This window comes from Cinclus cinclus, chromosome 25, assembly GCF_963662255.1.
Source record: "Cinclus cinclus chromosome 25, bCinCin1.1, whole genome shotgun sequence".
Classification (NCBI taxonomy): Eukaryota; Metazoa; Chordata; class Aves; order Passeriformes; family Cinclidae; genus Cinclus; species Cinclus cinclus.
The window spans coordinates 709,227-726,111 of NC_085070.1; the positions used below are offsets into that span (position 1 = coordinate 709,227).

Here is a 16,885-nt window from a genome sequence, read left to right on the forward strand (position 1 = left end):
CCATATTTTTAGATCTCTGGGCTCTTGCAAGCTGTCAGAAAAGAAAATGCATTATTTTAGGAAAAATAGCACTGTAAAACAGTGACATTCTGTTTGACGTGTGAGGATAAATTAAGGATGAGAATACATTAAAGAAAACTCAGAGCACCTTCGTCATATTCCTGTATTCAAGGAGAAACACAGCAGAGTTTCAGTTGATCTTGGCTTCTTCACTGACCTGGAGCAGTAAATTTTCCCCCCTTTTAGTGTTTAAGTAGTTTGTCAGTGAATGATCCCATTCATAAAGTGCTGGTGATGACAGTTCTGCAACGCTAAATGGCACTTAACCGTGTAGCTAATAAATCTGCAACAAAAATAAACAGAGAGGATGAGAGTGGAAAAAAAAGATTAACAATGGCAGAGAGCTAAAAAGAAAAAAAATTCAAAACCCCCACTGGCAGGCATGAAAGGCCATTGTCATTAAAAGTGTTTGGAATGGTACTGAGCAGCATTGCTCCCATTTCCCTCCCCTGTTTGCCTGACCTTTGAATTTTCAGAAGAAACAAGGCTGGGCTGATGTCTGCATACTCTGTATTTAGTAATTCAAACTTGCTGTGAATGGTGCAGATGCAGCTCTCCGTGCAGGTGTCCCTATCCACTGACACCCCCTGGATTAAACAAAGGACATGTCCATGCTTGTGGAAAGCAAGATTTGCACTTATGAAATGGGAACCCTGACTCCATATAGGAAAAATGAATGCAAATCCTCAAATTGTTGAAAGCAGGACTCAGGGAGGGAAATTCAGGCAGAAAATTTGGAATTATGACAATCCTGTAAGAAACTAACCTAATGCCACAAACAAGATGATTTATCATAGAAACCCCAGAGCAAAGGTTTTAATAAACCAACTTAGCGTGGAAAATTGCCACCTGTATTTAAGAATTTGGAAGAAAATTTGATAAAACGGAATTTAACAGCTTAGGAAAATAAAGCAGAAGAGATACAGGGAAACGGGATAATATGAAAATATTTTGTTGTGCTAGTTTCTTTTCAATAAGATAATGGATTATCTAGACAAGGGAAATGTCATCCACCAGTAATTTGTATGAATTCTCCACTTCTGCAAAGGGAAGCAGTATCCTCACTAACAAAAGCAGGGCTAGTACTAGAGCATCCAGAGGTGATTGGAGATAAAAGGAAAACGTGTTCAGAGAGAGGCAAGTGGACTCAAGGAAGTTTATTAACACAGTTGCTCAGGATTCCAACTGAGATTAATTTTATATAAGTCTTTAATTAAAACACTGGACAGTAAGAGCAGACTTGAGCCTTCAAAGTTTGCTGACGACAAAAAGCTGAGTCAGATTGTCAAAGTAATTGTACAACCAGCACAAAAACAGGAGACTGAGAAATGAGATATGGCAGAAGCAAACCCTGTGGTAATCACTGAATGATTAAATGAGGTCTCTGGCTACCAAAATCAGGTGGCCCACCTTAAAAAACCTGACCATTTTAACTCCAAAATGAGCCAGATGAGATGTCTGGGGTAGAGGAGGTGCTGCTGTAAGGCTTTCACTACAGCAATGTGCATGGCTTTTATCACCTGTGATCAACAAAAATAAATCCAGCCTGGAACAGAAACAGCAAAAGGATATGGGAGTGATCCTGCGAAGGAGTTTATCTCATGGGACAACCTCCAAGAGCCTGACAGGATGAAGACTGCATGGAGATCTGATCGCCAGCTTTAAATACCCTAGGAGAAGAGCAGCAGAGAGGGAGAACTGCGTGTGGCAGTGGACAATGCCAGGGAAAAACAAAAGGCCATGAAATGGGACACACAGAGGCCTAGACAGAACATTTAATGAAGGGTGGCCACAGGAACTGGGCTCTGCAATAATTTTTCAAGAGGGGTACAAAACTAAAACCCCTTCCATTTGTTTTTAAACAGAGACAGAAATATTTATGAAAGTATGAACAAACATGGAATTGCAACAACCTGGTCTTGTAACCCAAACAACCCTGCTAATCCTGACTTTTATATTCTGCCATGATACCAGCTTGAGCAGGCACCCCCAGCACTACCTGTGCAGATTCTGCACAGGTAAACGGGAATATTTCTGTTCTGTTTCACAAGCATCCATTTCCTGCTCTGTTGTTATTGGAACTACACCGAGTTGAATCAACGTAAGATGTTAGGAAGAACAAGCAGGAAATGAAACTGATGAAAATAGGATCCTCCAAAGAGGACACCTGGCTCTGGGAAGTACTTAGTGAGCATCAGCGCTTTGGCAATACTCACCTGCTTCAGGTTTACGGTGCACAACTAGAACTCAGTTTCTTTGCTAAGAACAGACCTTGAAAAAGAGCTAAAATGCAGAAAGCTTTGGGTTTCTGAAAGAAAGAAAACCATTCTTTCTTTACAGGGGCTGGATATGCAGTAACTCCTGATATTGGGGGACATGGGCTACAAGGACAAGCTTGTGATACCCTCCAAGGAGCTCAGTACCCTCAGAGGGAGCATTATCTGCTGCTTCAAAATCAGCATTTCTCCCCAAATGTCTCAAATTCAGATTTAAAGTCTTATCTTGGCCCTTGTTCCAGGCCTATGTCCCACATAAAGTGTCCAGGGTGCTGAGTAAATGGCGAAAATTTCCCTCTGCTGCCTTGGGCTCCCAAATTGCTGCTGGAGCAGATGGGCTCCATGCTGTGCCCAAAAGGTCAGCACGCTTGGCGTAATCCAGCCCAGGGCTGGAAGCCAGGGAGCTGAGCATTCCTTGGGAAAGGGTGTAGGGAGACTGTTCCATAGCTTCCAATCAGTTTCTATCAAGTGGAGGATCAAGTTCAGGGGCTTTTGCTCATCCCAGGGTGGTAACATGGCACAAGGAGAGGAGCAGGACCTGGGGAAGGGAAAAAATGAATCTTCATAACAATCATATTTAGCAACTAAAGGACTGGCTGATGCTTCAGAAATGAGCTGTTCCCTCTCTTCTGGCAAGAGCTTGGAACAAATGCCAAGCCATCCTCTGCTCTCTGATATCTTCATCTCACTGCACAAGATGGTGACTTTTCACTGCAGGGGCAAATCTAATTATTACCTCAGGGGTAAATAGTCACTGAGGCACATGGAGAATAAGGCAGGTAAATCCCAGTCTGCATTTTAAATCCCATTATCAGGGATTATTATCAGCATCATTAACCTACATAACACAAAATGAAACACAGGGGGAGAAATTTCATTGTCTTTTCAGTAATGAAAAGAATGGACAGGAGAGGAAATATTTCTCTGAGTCATGCTCTCCACCCAAACAATAGAAATATCTCCATGTGGAGGAGCAGGTGATGTTATGGATTAGCTGCTGTTAATTATCACCATGAAGCAGCTTCTGTGGGCAAATCCCAGCACAGAAAACTGCTCTCTCTCCTTAGGAAGCCCAGACTCTAGAGCTTTGCTGTCTTTGAGGTTTGTAGAGAGCTGATGCTCTGCACCCTTGTTTGGTAGGCATCAATCCTCTGAGACTGCAGGCACGTTCCTCTGATCCTCCAGCATCAATCCAGGGATGGGCACAGCACAGGAAAAAGTGAACAATTGTTCTGGGTGTGGAAAATAGCACTGGTGTGGCAGCCTGTGGTTTGAGAGCACACTCGGGTGTCTGCTACTCTAAACCCAGTAGCATTGGTAGATCACAGTTCTGGGAATGCCAGGAGGTTCAATTCCCCAGCTGCCAAAGCCCAAAGCTCCTGTGGGAGCAGCATTGATCAGGAAGTGTCCAAGGTAGGAAGGTTGGGAAGAGAGACAGAATTATGGGCATTCTGAAGGTCCATAAGAAGATGGAAATTTCCATCCCTCTTGGCAGGACCTTAGACCCAAAACACCAAGGCTTGTGCACACACTGACATGCCAAGGACAGGGATGGATGATGGAGGAGGAGTGTCTTCTCACTGATCTGGTCCCACCATCTCTCGGCAGAATCACTGTGAGCAAGAACTCCCAGTCGTGACCTACTTGTGCATTTATCATTTTTAATCCACCACTTTCAGCTTGTTTGCTCCTCATTGAGCTACCAGACCTACAGGATAATGTGAATTTTCCAGATGCACTGGGAAAGCACCACAGGGAGCTGTGTGACCTAGCTTTATAAATAACCCCCCTTCCTCAATGCTGTCTTGCTAAAAAGTTCTTGAAAGCCACAAAAATCTGCAGGGTTTCTACCCAGCAACCTCAAGGATGAGGCCCTGCTGTTTTCACGACACTTTACTCCTCTTTTTTCCCATTCATTTCATGAGTGTAAGTGTATAGCATTGTAATTACAAGGTGACACTGCTGGAACAGCAACCCAGGCTGGGACAGGAAGGGATGCTGCTGAAAGCTTTCTCCCAGTGAGCTTCTTCTAGCATAAATAGCAGGACCTGACTGACTTCAGTCAGTTATCAGACCTGCTTTAACTTAATCCCCTTTCTGTGACAGCCTCCGTGACACCTTTCAGGGCTTCAGGGTCCGTTGTACTCTTTGTCCTCACCAAACCTGCTGAACTCATTGTGGTCTGCAAGGATCAGCATCAAATTGGGTATTGCAGCTCTGATATAAGTAATGAAAATTTTACTTCAGCTTGAGAACTGGCTTTGGGTGTGGTGAGGAGGGTGAAGTCTGAAATGTCCAGGAAATCAGAACCTTCTCCACCTGACAAGGCTGGCTCCTGCATGCGAAGGGCATTAATGGTCCGTGTGGGAAGCATAGAAGGCCTGAAATATTTCACTATTGTTTTCTCTACAAGGGTTTGGTTCCTCTGGTTTGTACAAATATCAGAAGGATTTGCCCAAGGGGTACCATCACTTCCTCTGCTTTTGCTAGTGCTCAGCAGTCTCCGCCACCTTCTTCCCCAGGAAATTTTGGCTCCTGAAATTTTACCTTGATAAATTTGTTCCTCGGTAATCTGTGGAGGGAAAGTTCCCCCTCCCACCTGCATGCAGGAAGGCAGGCTGTCTATGATTTCAGGAACTTCCCCTAGTGAGTAACACTTTTCTGTTACTCTCAATTGTTTGACAAAACAGGAGCTCCACTGTTTCCAGCAGTGAAGGGACCTGACAGAGCAGCCTGGAAAGGTTGCCTGTCCATTGTAGCTGCCCACACTTCTCCCTTTGGGAGGGGATCATTTTACCCATGGATCCCAGCAGATCCAGAGGCTTCCTTTCGAGCAGTGACTATAAATCCACTGCACTAGGACACTACATTCAAGGAGGTTTATAAGACAGGAAGGGACTGGAATTAATGGGGAAAGACTAGAAACCCCAGGGTGTCTGGTTGAAACAAAAACAACTATCAGACAACCTATTTCTGACAGGAAAAATATATTTAGATTTTAGGGTTCAAATCCCTGCATTGAAAATCACCCCCATGGACTTTAACTCCATTATCTCAATGTCTAAAGCTTGTATCCAGTTGTGGATTCCTAGACACAAGACAAGGGACAAGTTGGGGAAGGGTTTGGCCAGTTTCTAGATAGTAATTTAAACCAAGTATCACTAATGCAAGAGATTTAAATTGCAGCTACAATATAATAATGGAAAGCTACTGTCCTCCAGAGACTGATGCCCCCAAACCACCTATTCTTCAGTTTACAATAAAACCTGATAAATCCTACCTGGCAGTACCAGACATTGGGAAGAAAGAGAAGGTTCTTACATGATATTCATGCCCAACATTTAGGATCCTACAGGATGTAGACTTCACCAAATCTCTGCATTTGTTGAGATTTGGGCCCAAATCCTGTATCGTAGCTTACGTCTAATCCGAGAACTGTTCTTTATCCAGCAGTGTTTTAATTTATAGTGCATAAAAGGAAACATAAAAACGTGTCATTCATCATCCTTGCACATATAGCTAGACCACATACAGCTAAGTCACAGAAAAATATCTTTTTACAGAACTAGTGCTTCATCTGTCCAAAAAAAGAGAGGTTGACTTTTTACAATGATTATTTTTCTACCCAGTTTTATTTTTCATGTAGGTTGATGCAGTTTAGCCGTGCCCCTTTGCTTTTTCTTTCAACTACTTCTCTTTTTTTTTAGTCCATTCTTGTATACTGTCCTTTTCCATTTTGCTGCTAAAGAAAGATGTTTGAGGGGGAGGAAACTGAAAATCCTCTCAAACACCAAATTTCTTTTTACTGGCCTGAAGTCAAATTAATGAATTTTTTTTTCTTTCCTTATTTATCCTTGCTGGGACCTGGGGGGACCATCCTGCAGGATAACCTCAATGCTTTGCAAAATTATCTCAGGAGTGGGTACAATAAAAGGTGGGTCCCAGCCAGAACTCCGGATATGAGCATTTCCCATCCCTGTAGGGGAGTTGGGATTTTGACATAAGGGCTGGTTCCTTTCTGTCAGGACTGGAAGCCCTGAACATCATCAGACTCAATCCCAAGGGTCCTTGTCTCTGGTCAGATTTCTGGGATGAGCAACCAGCAGTCCTGGGACAGCAGATCCTGAGAGGCACAAGAGTCAAGAGGCTTTTAAAGGAAAGAAACCATCTCCAGGGCTGGCCCAAAGGCTCCCAGGCAGCCCTTGGCTGTCACTGGGGGTGAGGATGAGACTGTGCAGATTCCCTCAGGGAGCAGCTCCCTGTGTTTCTCCTCAGGTGCCTAAAATCAGGCTTGTGCTGTTTTTCCTGGGTCTTAGGAGCACAAGGCAAACACAACTTTCAGCCCACAGCCCCTGTTAAGGGGTAAAGCCCAGCCCAAACTTCAAACCCAACTCAGCTCAGCCCAAAGCCAGTGGAAGAGTCACTCAGTTCTTGGCATTTCAGTGACCAGACTAAAAATAAGCCCAAAGTAGAAAAAACCTTAAAGTGAGAGGAAAAGGAGCACTTGCCTCTCAACAGCAGCTGGGATCCCTACATTTAGGTCTACTAGAATTTGTAATTTTACTCCAGTTGCAGACATAAATGGGTTTCCCCATTTCTTCCATGCCATTTTCCCTCCATCCAAACATGTTCTGAATGTGCTTTCCATGATCACTCAAGGGATTATTAGTGAAAGTCATTCAGTGTGAGCAGCAGCAGCAGAGAGTGTTTCGAGAGCTAATTCTGCACTTAAATGATCATGTTGAAAAATAAGATGTTAAGATTGCTCCTCAGCCAAAACAGGAACAAAAACATCCTTAGTGTCTTGTGGACTCATGAAAAACTAGCCCAGACAGTAAGAGAATTGCATTTTTATGCAGACTGACTCATAAATTATTAGAATGGGGTTAACAAAGGAAAAAAAAATTAAAAATCATTGAACTGTTCCCACTGTAAAGTAGGGCTGAGTCAGAAACAATTATTTTCATCTGGGAAGTGGAAAATGCCATTTTGTAAAACTTACTTCACCCTTTATTGGAAAATGGCCAACTTTGCTTTCCTTGGAACTTAGACACCTATCATTAAAATTTTTGTAAATTTTGTATTCTCATATTTATCAGTTTCATTGGACAGCAAAGGAACACCACACACTGCTTCCTATCTCAGGGCAAGAAAGTGATATTTTTTTGTGTTTCCATGTTTATTTCCCCACCCTGTAATGTAAATCTATCAGAATTCTTCAAATCGGACAAATCCACTGGGTACCAACTGTGAAGAAAACCCAGCAAATGGGACTCATCCATTCCCATCCCCTGCCATGAGCAGGGACATCTTCCACTATCGCAGGTTGCTTCAAGCGCTTTCCAATGTGGCCTGGGAACAGATTCATTAAAAAATATTTTGCTTTGACTCTGGCAAGTTGAATTATCTTTGATGCCTTCCCTGATAGTCAGTTTTTGTTTCTAGAATAATTTGTACACAAAATTTGATTTAATCACCTATTCAGGCTTACAAATCAACTGAGTAGGAACTTTTGCAGAGTTTTTTTTTTTGCAACTTGATGGCGAAAGTCATTATTAGACAAATTATTCCCACTCAATTGCTCTCTTCACTCTCCCTGAGTACTGTGGCATTTGAGACTTGTGGAAACACTTTCTATGGAGATAGGAGTGCTGATGCCACTATCCAAGAACAACAGAGGCTGATTACAGATTTCGTAGACCATCTAATCTAATTCCTGTATAAACAGGCCATAGGCCTTTTTAAATTAAATGTTATTTCTAGTCCAATAGATTCGAGGTTGAACTACAGCACAGTTCTGGAAAGAGGGATAAAAAGACAACCACAGATAAAGAACGTGCAACAACTCAGACATTGTACCATAGTTCCAGACAAGCAGCAAAATCCTGCCTCGCCACCTTTGCTTGTCACTTGGCCTGCCACAAACATGTTAAGGCTCTGTGGAAAGAAAAAATATCAAAGACAACTAAATTTTGATGCATTTAATGGCAGAGGAAACACTTCGCAATTCACAGCCTGTGTTTCCAACAGAACAGGCAAGAGGGAAATGTTTCATCCCGTTTCTAGTTCACTATCAAAGGAATAAAGGAGCTGAAAGGCAAAAAAAACCCAGTTATTTTCTAAATTCCTTGCAAATGATTGTTGCCCAGTTCTGGTAAATTTGATTTAGGTTTAGGTTTAGGTGCAAACCTGTAGATGCACTTAAACCAGTGGCTGCCTTTTCCAAAGCTGATTATTATGTACTGGACACACTGGGAGTGGAGCATGTCCCACCCTGGCTTGGCTAAAGCTGGAGTTTCACCACATGAAACTGTAACTTCTGTCTCACACACTGTAAATACACACAGTGAGTAGCACAGAGATACCTGGAGAGTATTTCTCTATTAAGCCTTTTCAAAAATCAGTCCCCAGGCAGGATTATACAGATTCATTTCTTCAAGGAGTTACCTACATTTTATAACACTAACTGTTCTAAGACAGGATGTCCCACAAACATCACTGTTGCTTATATGACTTATTTACTTTTACCTTTGTGAAGGCCATTTTCAAGTTTTAAAGCACATCTTCAGTCACGGACTGGATGGAGAACAAACAACAGGGTTTGATGCATGCAACCATGGAAAAGTCTTGCCAAACTGGGACACTCAACCATGAGAATAAACTGCACAAATCCTTTACCAAGTACCTATTTTATGTTACCTGATGCAACACAGAGCTAATGCAGAGCTGGAATCAGAAACTTCTAAACACCACTGAGCAAGAAACTGGGAGAAAAAGAATTCCTTTCTCCCCACTCAACACTACTGGGATAAGGTGTTTGAAATCTATCTGTGAATCCTTGCCATCCCAAAAAAGGTCTATTCAGAAGTCATCTTCATAGGGCCACAAAGAGCCACTAAATGTGCATCCAAAACTGGAGGAGGTGACAGAAAATACTGCCCTTCTGACATATTCACCCAATGACAAGGTGGCATTTACAACGTGCTCACCTCCCTTAGCAAATGCTACAAATAGTTTACACAGAGCTTGTTGTGCAGTCATGTTAAGGAAAATCTGATGATTTCCATTTCCTCCAGATTTTGTTGGAATAGAAAAGCTTATTCCAGAAAAGCCCCTGCCTGATATTCTGAAATTACAATCTCTGGAAGAGAAACAACAGCAACAACTGTTTGATTTATATATTTTATTTTTAATTAAAAAATAAAGGTTATCTTAATACATCTCTTGCAGCCTTGGGCAAAATGCACCCATAACAAGACTCTATGAAACATGATGCACATCTTTTCTTGGCACACATCTTAAACAAATGCCAACTTCCTGCAGCATCTTTGGAAATCCATCATTTTCCCCAAACCCTGAAAACATTTAACAGTTCATTTTAAAAATCCCGACAAAAATTAGAAGTGGGCCCAAAGCAAAAGTCCCAGATCCAAGTACCCAAAAGCTTTTGGAGCAGACCTATATCCAAATGCTCATCTCATTCCAAGTTTTATCCCACATCACCACAAATTCACAGACACAGCACCCAAACCACCCAAGGAGAGGCAATCGGAGCTGACCCAAGTATGGCTCTCCCTTCGGAAGCTTTTATCTTAAGTGGGCCAAAGCAAACCTGGGGATCTGAACCGTTTCCTAAAATTGTTTAAGTCGGGCCCATCCCTAACAGAATTAAGTGCTGGTTACATGACGAAATGGTGCTGTCACAGTTCCCATTCCTCAGCTACCCCTGATCTGAGCCCAGGCCAAGCTTTTTGTCCACTGGCACAACACAGGGCAAGGATGAAGCCAAGGGAACACACTGACCATCCAACACAGCCACACACCTGCCCCTCACTGTCTGGGACAGCCCTAGGATTCTCAAGGAGCTGTCTTGGGGTTCTCGGTGTGGTTTTCCCTGGAAACATGTCCCAGGCCTCTCTGCAGTAAGGCTCAGGCACCTGCCAGAGGAACAGGCTGGCACCACTCCCAAGGGATGTCTTTGTTCCACCTGGCCTACGATGGCTGATTCCCAAAGGCACAAAGTGACCAATCCTTAGACTTATTCACAAGGTCTACATACATATATATATATTTATATATATATGTACACACACACCATTACATACATATTTAAATATATATATACATATATATATTTGATTTTGATTTTTCTCTTTTCTCTTTTTTTGCCTCTTCTTTTCCCCTCCTTTCTCTCCCTTTTAACTTAATGGTGTAGTCTCCTCTGAGGAAGGCTCTGGTATATGTTCTGGACACTTCTCTGTCTCCAACAGGACTTCTTCTGGGTTCTCCTCTGTTAGTTTTGGCTCCTCAGAGGCTTGACATCCCTCCAATGCCTGACTCTGAGCCTGGCTGTTCATTTTCTCCTCTGCTTCGATCTCCTCTGAGGTGGGAATGGAGTTTTTCTTTGGGCGGCCTTTGGGCTTCGTTGGAGCTTCCTGTCCACCCTTCAACACCTGGAGCAAAGAGATGAACTGTCAGGGTTCTGAACTCTGCTGGTCTCAGACATCCTGTTCCTATGACTAATTCCCTCTCTCTTCACACCATTCCTGCAGCAACAAGGCACTCCAACCAAGGATCTATATCCAAAATAATGCCAAATTTGTTAGAAGTGACAGCAGCTTCTGCAGGTGCCACATACATCCAAAGGAACAGCCTAGAACTGCATCTACTCTCCCAAATCAGAAAACATGGACACCTTCACTAGAGAATGTCACAACATCATGTTCCTACCAGCATTTATTGGGTGGCTGTCCTTTATAAAAAAGAATTTTAACTGCAAAAGGATCATGAAGATGAGAATAAGTAAAAAGGGGAAGGAAGATATGAGAAGCAAAAATGAATGATATCAGCTCTCAAAACTGCTCTGTTTCCATAGAGCAGCACAGTCTTTTTTGTCTATGTACAAAACCAATCCGAGAAGCACTAAGATCACATGAATGCCAAAAATGCAGAAGGAGATATTTTGCTTCTTCCCTCAGTTCTATTCCCATTTCTTCCACCCCTTTGCTTTGTGCTCCTCCTACTGCTTTTGGCCCCCTCTAGCCCACCACATATGCTGCAGTATGAACACTCTAAAAAAAGAGAGCATCTCTGTGAAAAATGATCAGGGCTAAAACAAAATTTGGTATAAATAGACACAAGTCACTCCACTATGTTCAGCTTCCAAATCTGTTCTTTGCAATCAGTTCTAATCAGAAATTAGAAGGACCCACTCACCATTTTCTTCCACTTCATCCTACGGTTCTGGTACCATGTCTTCACCTGGAGCTGAGTCAGTCCCAAGGATTGGGCTAAGTCCAGCCTGGGAGACAAACCAGACAACAACATGAGTTTACAGAAGCCAAGAGGAGCTCAGGTGCCAGGTCTAGTGCCAGGTCTAGGCAGTCCAATGGTGTTAGAGCATTCAGCAGTGTCTCTCTGATCAGTTTTCTCAAGAACAGTCACACAAAAGTGGCAAAATGCATGAATTCAGGGTGCAAAGACAGATGCTCCTATGGAAGATGCAGGTGTTTGCAAGCTCTCTTTTCTAGAAGTGGCAGGGTTTGTCTGCCCTCTTCAAAACATGATCCTGCTGCATTCCAACTGCTGATGCTCCATGTTTGTCCATGAGTTGGGAGCTATTGGTACATCACATCTGTGAAAAACACTGGTGTCTGAAGCAAACATGTAAGAACAGACACCCAACATCAGCTACTCTTAGTATGATCTGTATGATTTCTCCTTCACCACCTTATAAATGGGGACCATGGTACTTGCCCATTTCTCATGGATTAGTAGTACATCTAAATCTATTAATTTCATATACATTCTGCTATTCAGGCAATTTAAGCTTCTAAGTGAATTTATTTTTTGTATGTTTAGCTGTAGGGTATATGTGGCAGAAAGCCCTTAATCCTGATACATCCTCCACAAATCTCCAACCCACAGAAGATCATGTGAACCCATTCATTATCTCTATATGAAAGCCTAGGATATGAAGCAAATGTGGCTCAGAGTAGCTCCTGATCCTTCCCCACAGGTGATAGCACCATGCACCTGGCAGCTTTGTAATGGAATTGCACAAGGGTTGGAGTTGGAAATCCTCAGCCATGCCAGGAAAGTGACCCTTGGAGTCATGCAAGTCCTGCAGGTGGGACAGCTCCAACTCAGAGCCACATTCCACAGTATTCTGCATTCTGTGACTTTTTGGCAAATATCTCCTTGCCTTTGAATGGGGAAACACATTTATCAAGGCCAAATTATTAATAATAAAACCTTTGCTACAGCTGGGCTCCTTGGGACAACCAGATTTACATTTGTAAACACCCACATACCCCACACCAGGTCTTTGTGCTCCACCTCACACTCAAGAATTCATGCTTCTCCCCCACTCCGGATTAACTCTGGACCTGCAGGCTTGTTCTGCCACTACATCATCTAAGATCATCTCTGTATCTAAGACTCCATCACTATTAAGAGTAGAACATGTCAGTCATTACCCTGATGTACTGCCCTCCTTCACTATGGATAAACCAGGGGTTTCAAGTGCTATCCCAGAGCTACAATCTCCTATGCAGGCAAAAAGCTGCAGAAGTGAACACAGACCACAGTCCATTGCTTTGCCACGTTTCCAGCCATAAGTTGACAGAGAGAAGCTCAGCTTAGCCAACCCTTTGTGCCTTAATGCACATGTCTGGTAACACCTGGATTACCTGCAGCCAGCTGCCATCTCTTGCTACATATCTCAGTGCAACTAGCACTGCCTGGAAACCCAAGGAAACAATACACAGGGGAAGCGGTACATAGGCATGAATTGCTCATCGGCCTCAATGAAGCCAAGGAAAAAATCATATGAAATTATTAATTACCAGCCTTGAGTGCTTCAGCAAAGTGTCAACCATCTGGTGATGTGAAGTTGTTCCTGCAGGCACAGCAGGAACTCCAAAGCTCCATGAGACAGGTTGGCTACTGCCAGGAATTTTGATCTTGCAGCAATTTAGTGACAGGCAGAAGGAGCAGAAAATGCCATCTTCAGAATCAGTTTAAATATTGGGACACTGCCCTCTGTGTAGGGAAGGGACCAATACTTCTCAAACCTTCTTCAGGTTTACAAACTTCCTAGGAATTGTATGGATCATTTGCCCATAATTTAAATTTACAGAGAAGGATTCAAAGCCTTTATAAAAACTAAAATCTCTCTTATTCCGGTTTGCCCATGTTGTACCAAGTAGTGCCTAAGAACTTGCCTGTGCCTTTGCAAGGCAGCTTTTAACCCCAGGCTCCGTTTTCCAAGCTTATGGACAGGCCACCACCTTCCCACTGTATTGCTGCCCAAGGTGCTGGATGAAAGCCAGCTCAGGAGCAGCTGAAAATACCATGAACACACAGCCATGAACTAGCAGATCCCACAGGGAAACAGGCTCCATCCTTTTTCAAGTGTGCAGCAGGAGAAAGGGAAAGGCAGAGATCCTTATTCTATGAGGAGATCTCTGAGCCTGGAGACCTGCTCCCAAGCATGTGCATCATCATCTGACATTTCCACTGATATGATCTATTCATGTCACCTTTAATCGCAGGAAAAGTAGACTTGAATTTGAATCGGGTTGCCTGCGCGTGGCCAATGCCAGAGGCAACTCGGTGGATGCAGAGGCAGCACCCCCCAGCCAGGGAATGTTCAGTGTAGAACAGCTGAGCAGGGCTGGATCATCCCTTTTGCTCATCCTTATTCCTGGTGTGAGAAACCCACCTACCTATCGGGGGTGGAGAGGTACTTCTGCTTCTGGAATTTCTTCTCCAGGCCCATAAGCTGGATCTCAGTGAAGATGGTCCTGCTCCGGCGCGGCTTCTTCGAGCGTGGTGGGGGCTGCTCTGCCTCCGACTCGCTGCTGCCCTGGGCCTCGCTGGGGGAACCCTTGGTGCCCGCGGCCGCCAGGCAGGGCTGGGCCGGCAGCAGCCGGGAGCTGCCGGCGGCCGGGAGCAGCTGCGGGAGCACGGGTGGCTGCCGGGCGAGGACGGAGATGACAGGATACGCCCGCAGAGAAGGGGAGCCTGGCAGGGAGGAAGCAGAGTTGGATGAAGGTCAGTTCAGTGCTGACGTGTTTGAGGAATGGGAGTGCTGGGGAGAGGAGGGAGACAGGAATAGCCCTCCTGGCTCTGCCATTTGCTTGCAAAGGATCACAAGCAAGAATATACCCTTCTTTGGACCTGTTCTTTCTCCCAAATTGCACAGCTTTTCTTGGGCTTGGGAACCCTAACCCTGACCCTGACCCTGACCCTAACCCTAACCCTAACCCTGGGAAAGGAAGGACTGCCTTTCAACTCCTTTTTTGTAGGAGCTATTATAACAATTGAAATAATCTGTCTAATTACCGCAAGAGATTAAATTCCAAGTAAAAGATGAAATACATGCCCATTCTGTTCCTAACTTTGTTTCCCTGGGGAAACCAGGACAGGGTCCACTTGAGACAGTCACCTCCCCTTCCCTTGCAGGTAACAGACAGCAGAGTCCAGTTCAGAACTCATTCCATCCCCTAATAGGCAACTGCATCAGGGCCACTCTCATCCTCCATTGCTCACAGTGATCCTGCTGACCATGCAGGAAGATGAGGATGAGTAGATCCCTAGAGTTCTTCACTGACTGAACTCTGCATCTTACACCAACCAGTTGATACCAGCACTAGAAAAAAACAAAAAACAAACAAACAGTTCTGCTCCAATCTTTTCAGGTCAGGACTGTTCTGGGATGACAAATCCAAACATTCCCAAACACTAGAGGAAGTTCTGATCCACGTCAGGCCTTCTGATTTGCAGCTATAGCAAATTCCTGCTCAGCCTTAGCCCCAGGAAATCAAATGTTCCTTTAAAGTTTGGGCAGAGAAATTGAGCTACATATGGGAAACCTAATCTCACAGTAAAATATACAACCTGCAGAGTCTTGGGTAAGTCACTTTATTGCTCTGTACCTTATTTTACCTCATTTGCAAGATGGAAACAATCTTCCTTACCTACATCACTGGTGGTAAAACATGGATTAAAATTTAACGCACACAAAGTTTTCTGAGATCTTTAGATAAGTGGGACTGTGGAAATGAACGTATTACACCAGCAGGTTCGATTGTGAAACCCTTCACATGAATCACCTCTAACGAAAATAATGATCTCTAGACCTCAGTGAGTGTGTTGGGGTAAGTAACTCCACACAGTGAAATAAAGGAGTTGCCAGCCTGGCCTGCTGATGACCTGTATTCCCCAGTCCTAGGTGAGCTGGGTACATCAAAGAACATCACAGGTTGTTGATTGTTGCTTCTCTCCTCAACCACAGGAAGTTGTGCAAAATCTAGCCACTTACACAGCAATCTTGGGAAACTATTGTCAAAAGCCTAAATCCCAGCAGACTGGGATATAAGGATGGCTGTGACTACTGACTAGGGTTTAGGCAGACTGGGGCTTCAGTCTTGCTTTCTCCTCCCTACCACTGCAACAGTAAAATCAAAATATTTCCATTAAATGTAAAGCTTTCCACTTAAACTACCAAGGAAGCACTTGAGAGATGAGATCAGGATTGCCAAGCCAACCTTTAGCTTGTGCCAGGCTTTATCTACCTTTTCTTTCTGGGGATGTTTTCCAGCTGAAGACTGTGCTGATCGACAGCATCACTGAATAACCTGGTGGAAATTCTGCCTTGATTTACAATTTCAGTGGCTGTTCAAAGATCATAAATTAGGACAGAGTGTGCTGTCCTTTTCTTTACACCACAGTCCTTTGTTTTACACCTCTGTCCTTTGCTTTACACACTAGATCTGTGCTGGTATTTATGCACCCTCTGACACCACCCAGCTACACAGAAGGTAAAACACATGCTGCTCCCATAGCCTATGTCCTCCTTGTCAACCCACCACTGTTCATTTCTGACACTGTGTGATAACAAAAACTTGCTGACCCACCCATAGAACAGATGATTTCTTCTCTTTCAGCCAAATTTTCCCAAAAATCATCCCCTCTTGCCTCCTCAAAGCGTCTCTCCATTTCTAGAGTCCTATGCAGGAACACTGATGCCACCTCCACCATGAGAGAGGTGTTCCTGGGTGTGCCAGGAGATTCATGAGGACATCACGTGTTGATGTCTTCATTTGCAGCAGTTCTGGGACACAGCCCCAGTACATAACTGCTCTTGGTCACTCAGGTTCCAAGAGGCTTCTCAGATTCCAGTTCTACCCTATTCTGGATAACGACACTTAAGCTTAAGCTTACTCCAGAAAGGAGTGGGTCCAGTCTTATTGCATCCCCTTATTCCACTTATTGCATCCCCTTATTCCATATGGGGTCCTGGTTTAACCCTGCCCATCACAGAATTCCCTACAGGTTCATCCTCCAAACCTTATCCTAGAGCCCATTCCTGTCCTTGACCATGGGTAGCTTTTGGCACCAGATCACTGATTAATCAGTACTTTTTTACCTCCATATATTTCCAGTAGGGCTCTCCATAAAGCACAAAATTACTCATGAATAATAAATCACCAGAGCTCAGAAACCCCTGCAAGGCTCCAAGCGACTGATACCTCTGGATGAAA

The 16,885-nt window shown here is 43.8% G+C and overlaps 1 protein-coding gene across 1 annotated transcript in view; it reads right to left on the reverse strand.

Moving 5' to 3' along the window:
- Positions 1–10,534: 10,534 nt before the first annotated feature.
- BARX2 (BARX homeobox 2) overlaps positions 10,535–16,885 on the reverse strand; it is a 31,876-nt gene continuing 25,525 nt past the window's right edge. Inside the window, exons 2-4 of the mRNA XM_062508503.1 lie at positions 14,066–14,363; positions 11,553–11,637; positions 10,535–10,789 (exon numbers count right to left, since the gene is read on the reverse strand). Of these exons, the coding sequence (XP_062364487.1) occupies positions 10,535–10,789; positions 11,553–11,637; positions 14,066–14,363 (638 nt within the window). The remainder of the gene's footprint in view (positions 10,790–11,552; positions 11,638–14,065; positions 14,364–16,885) is intronic.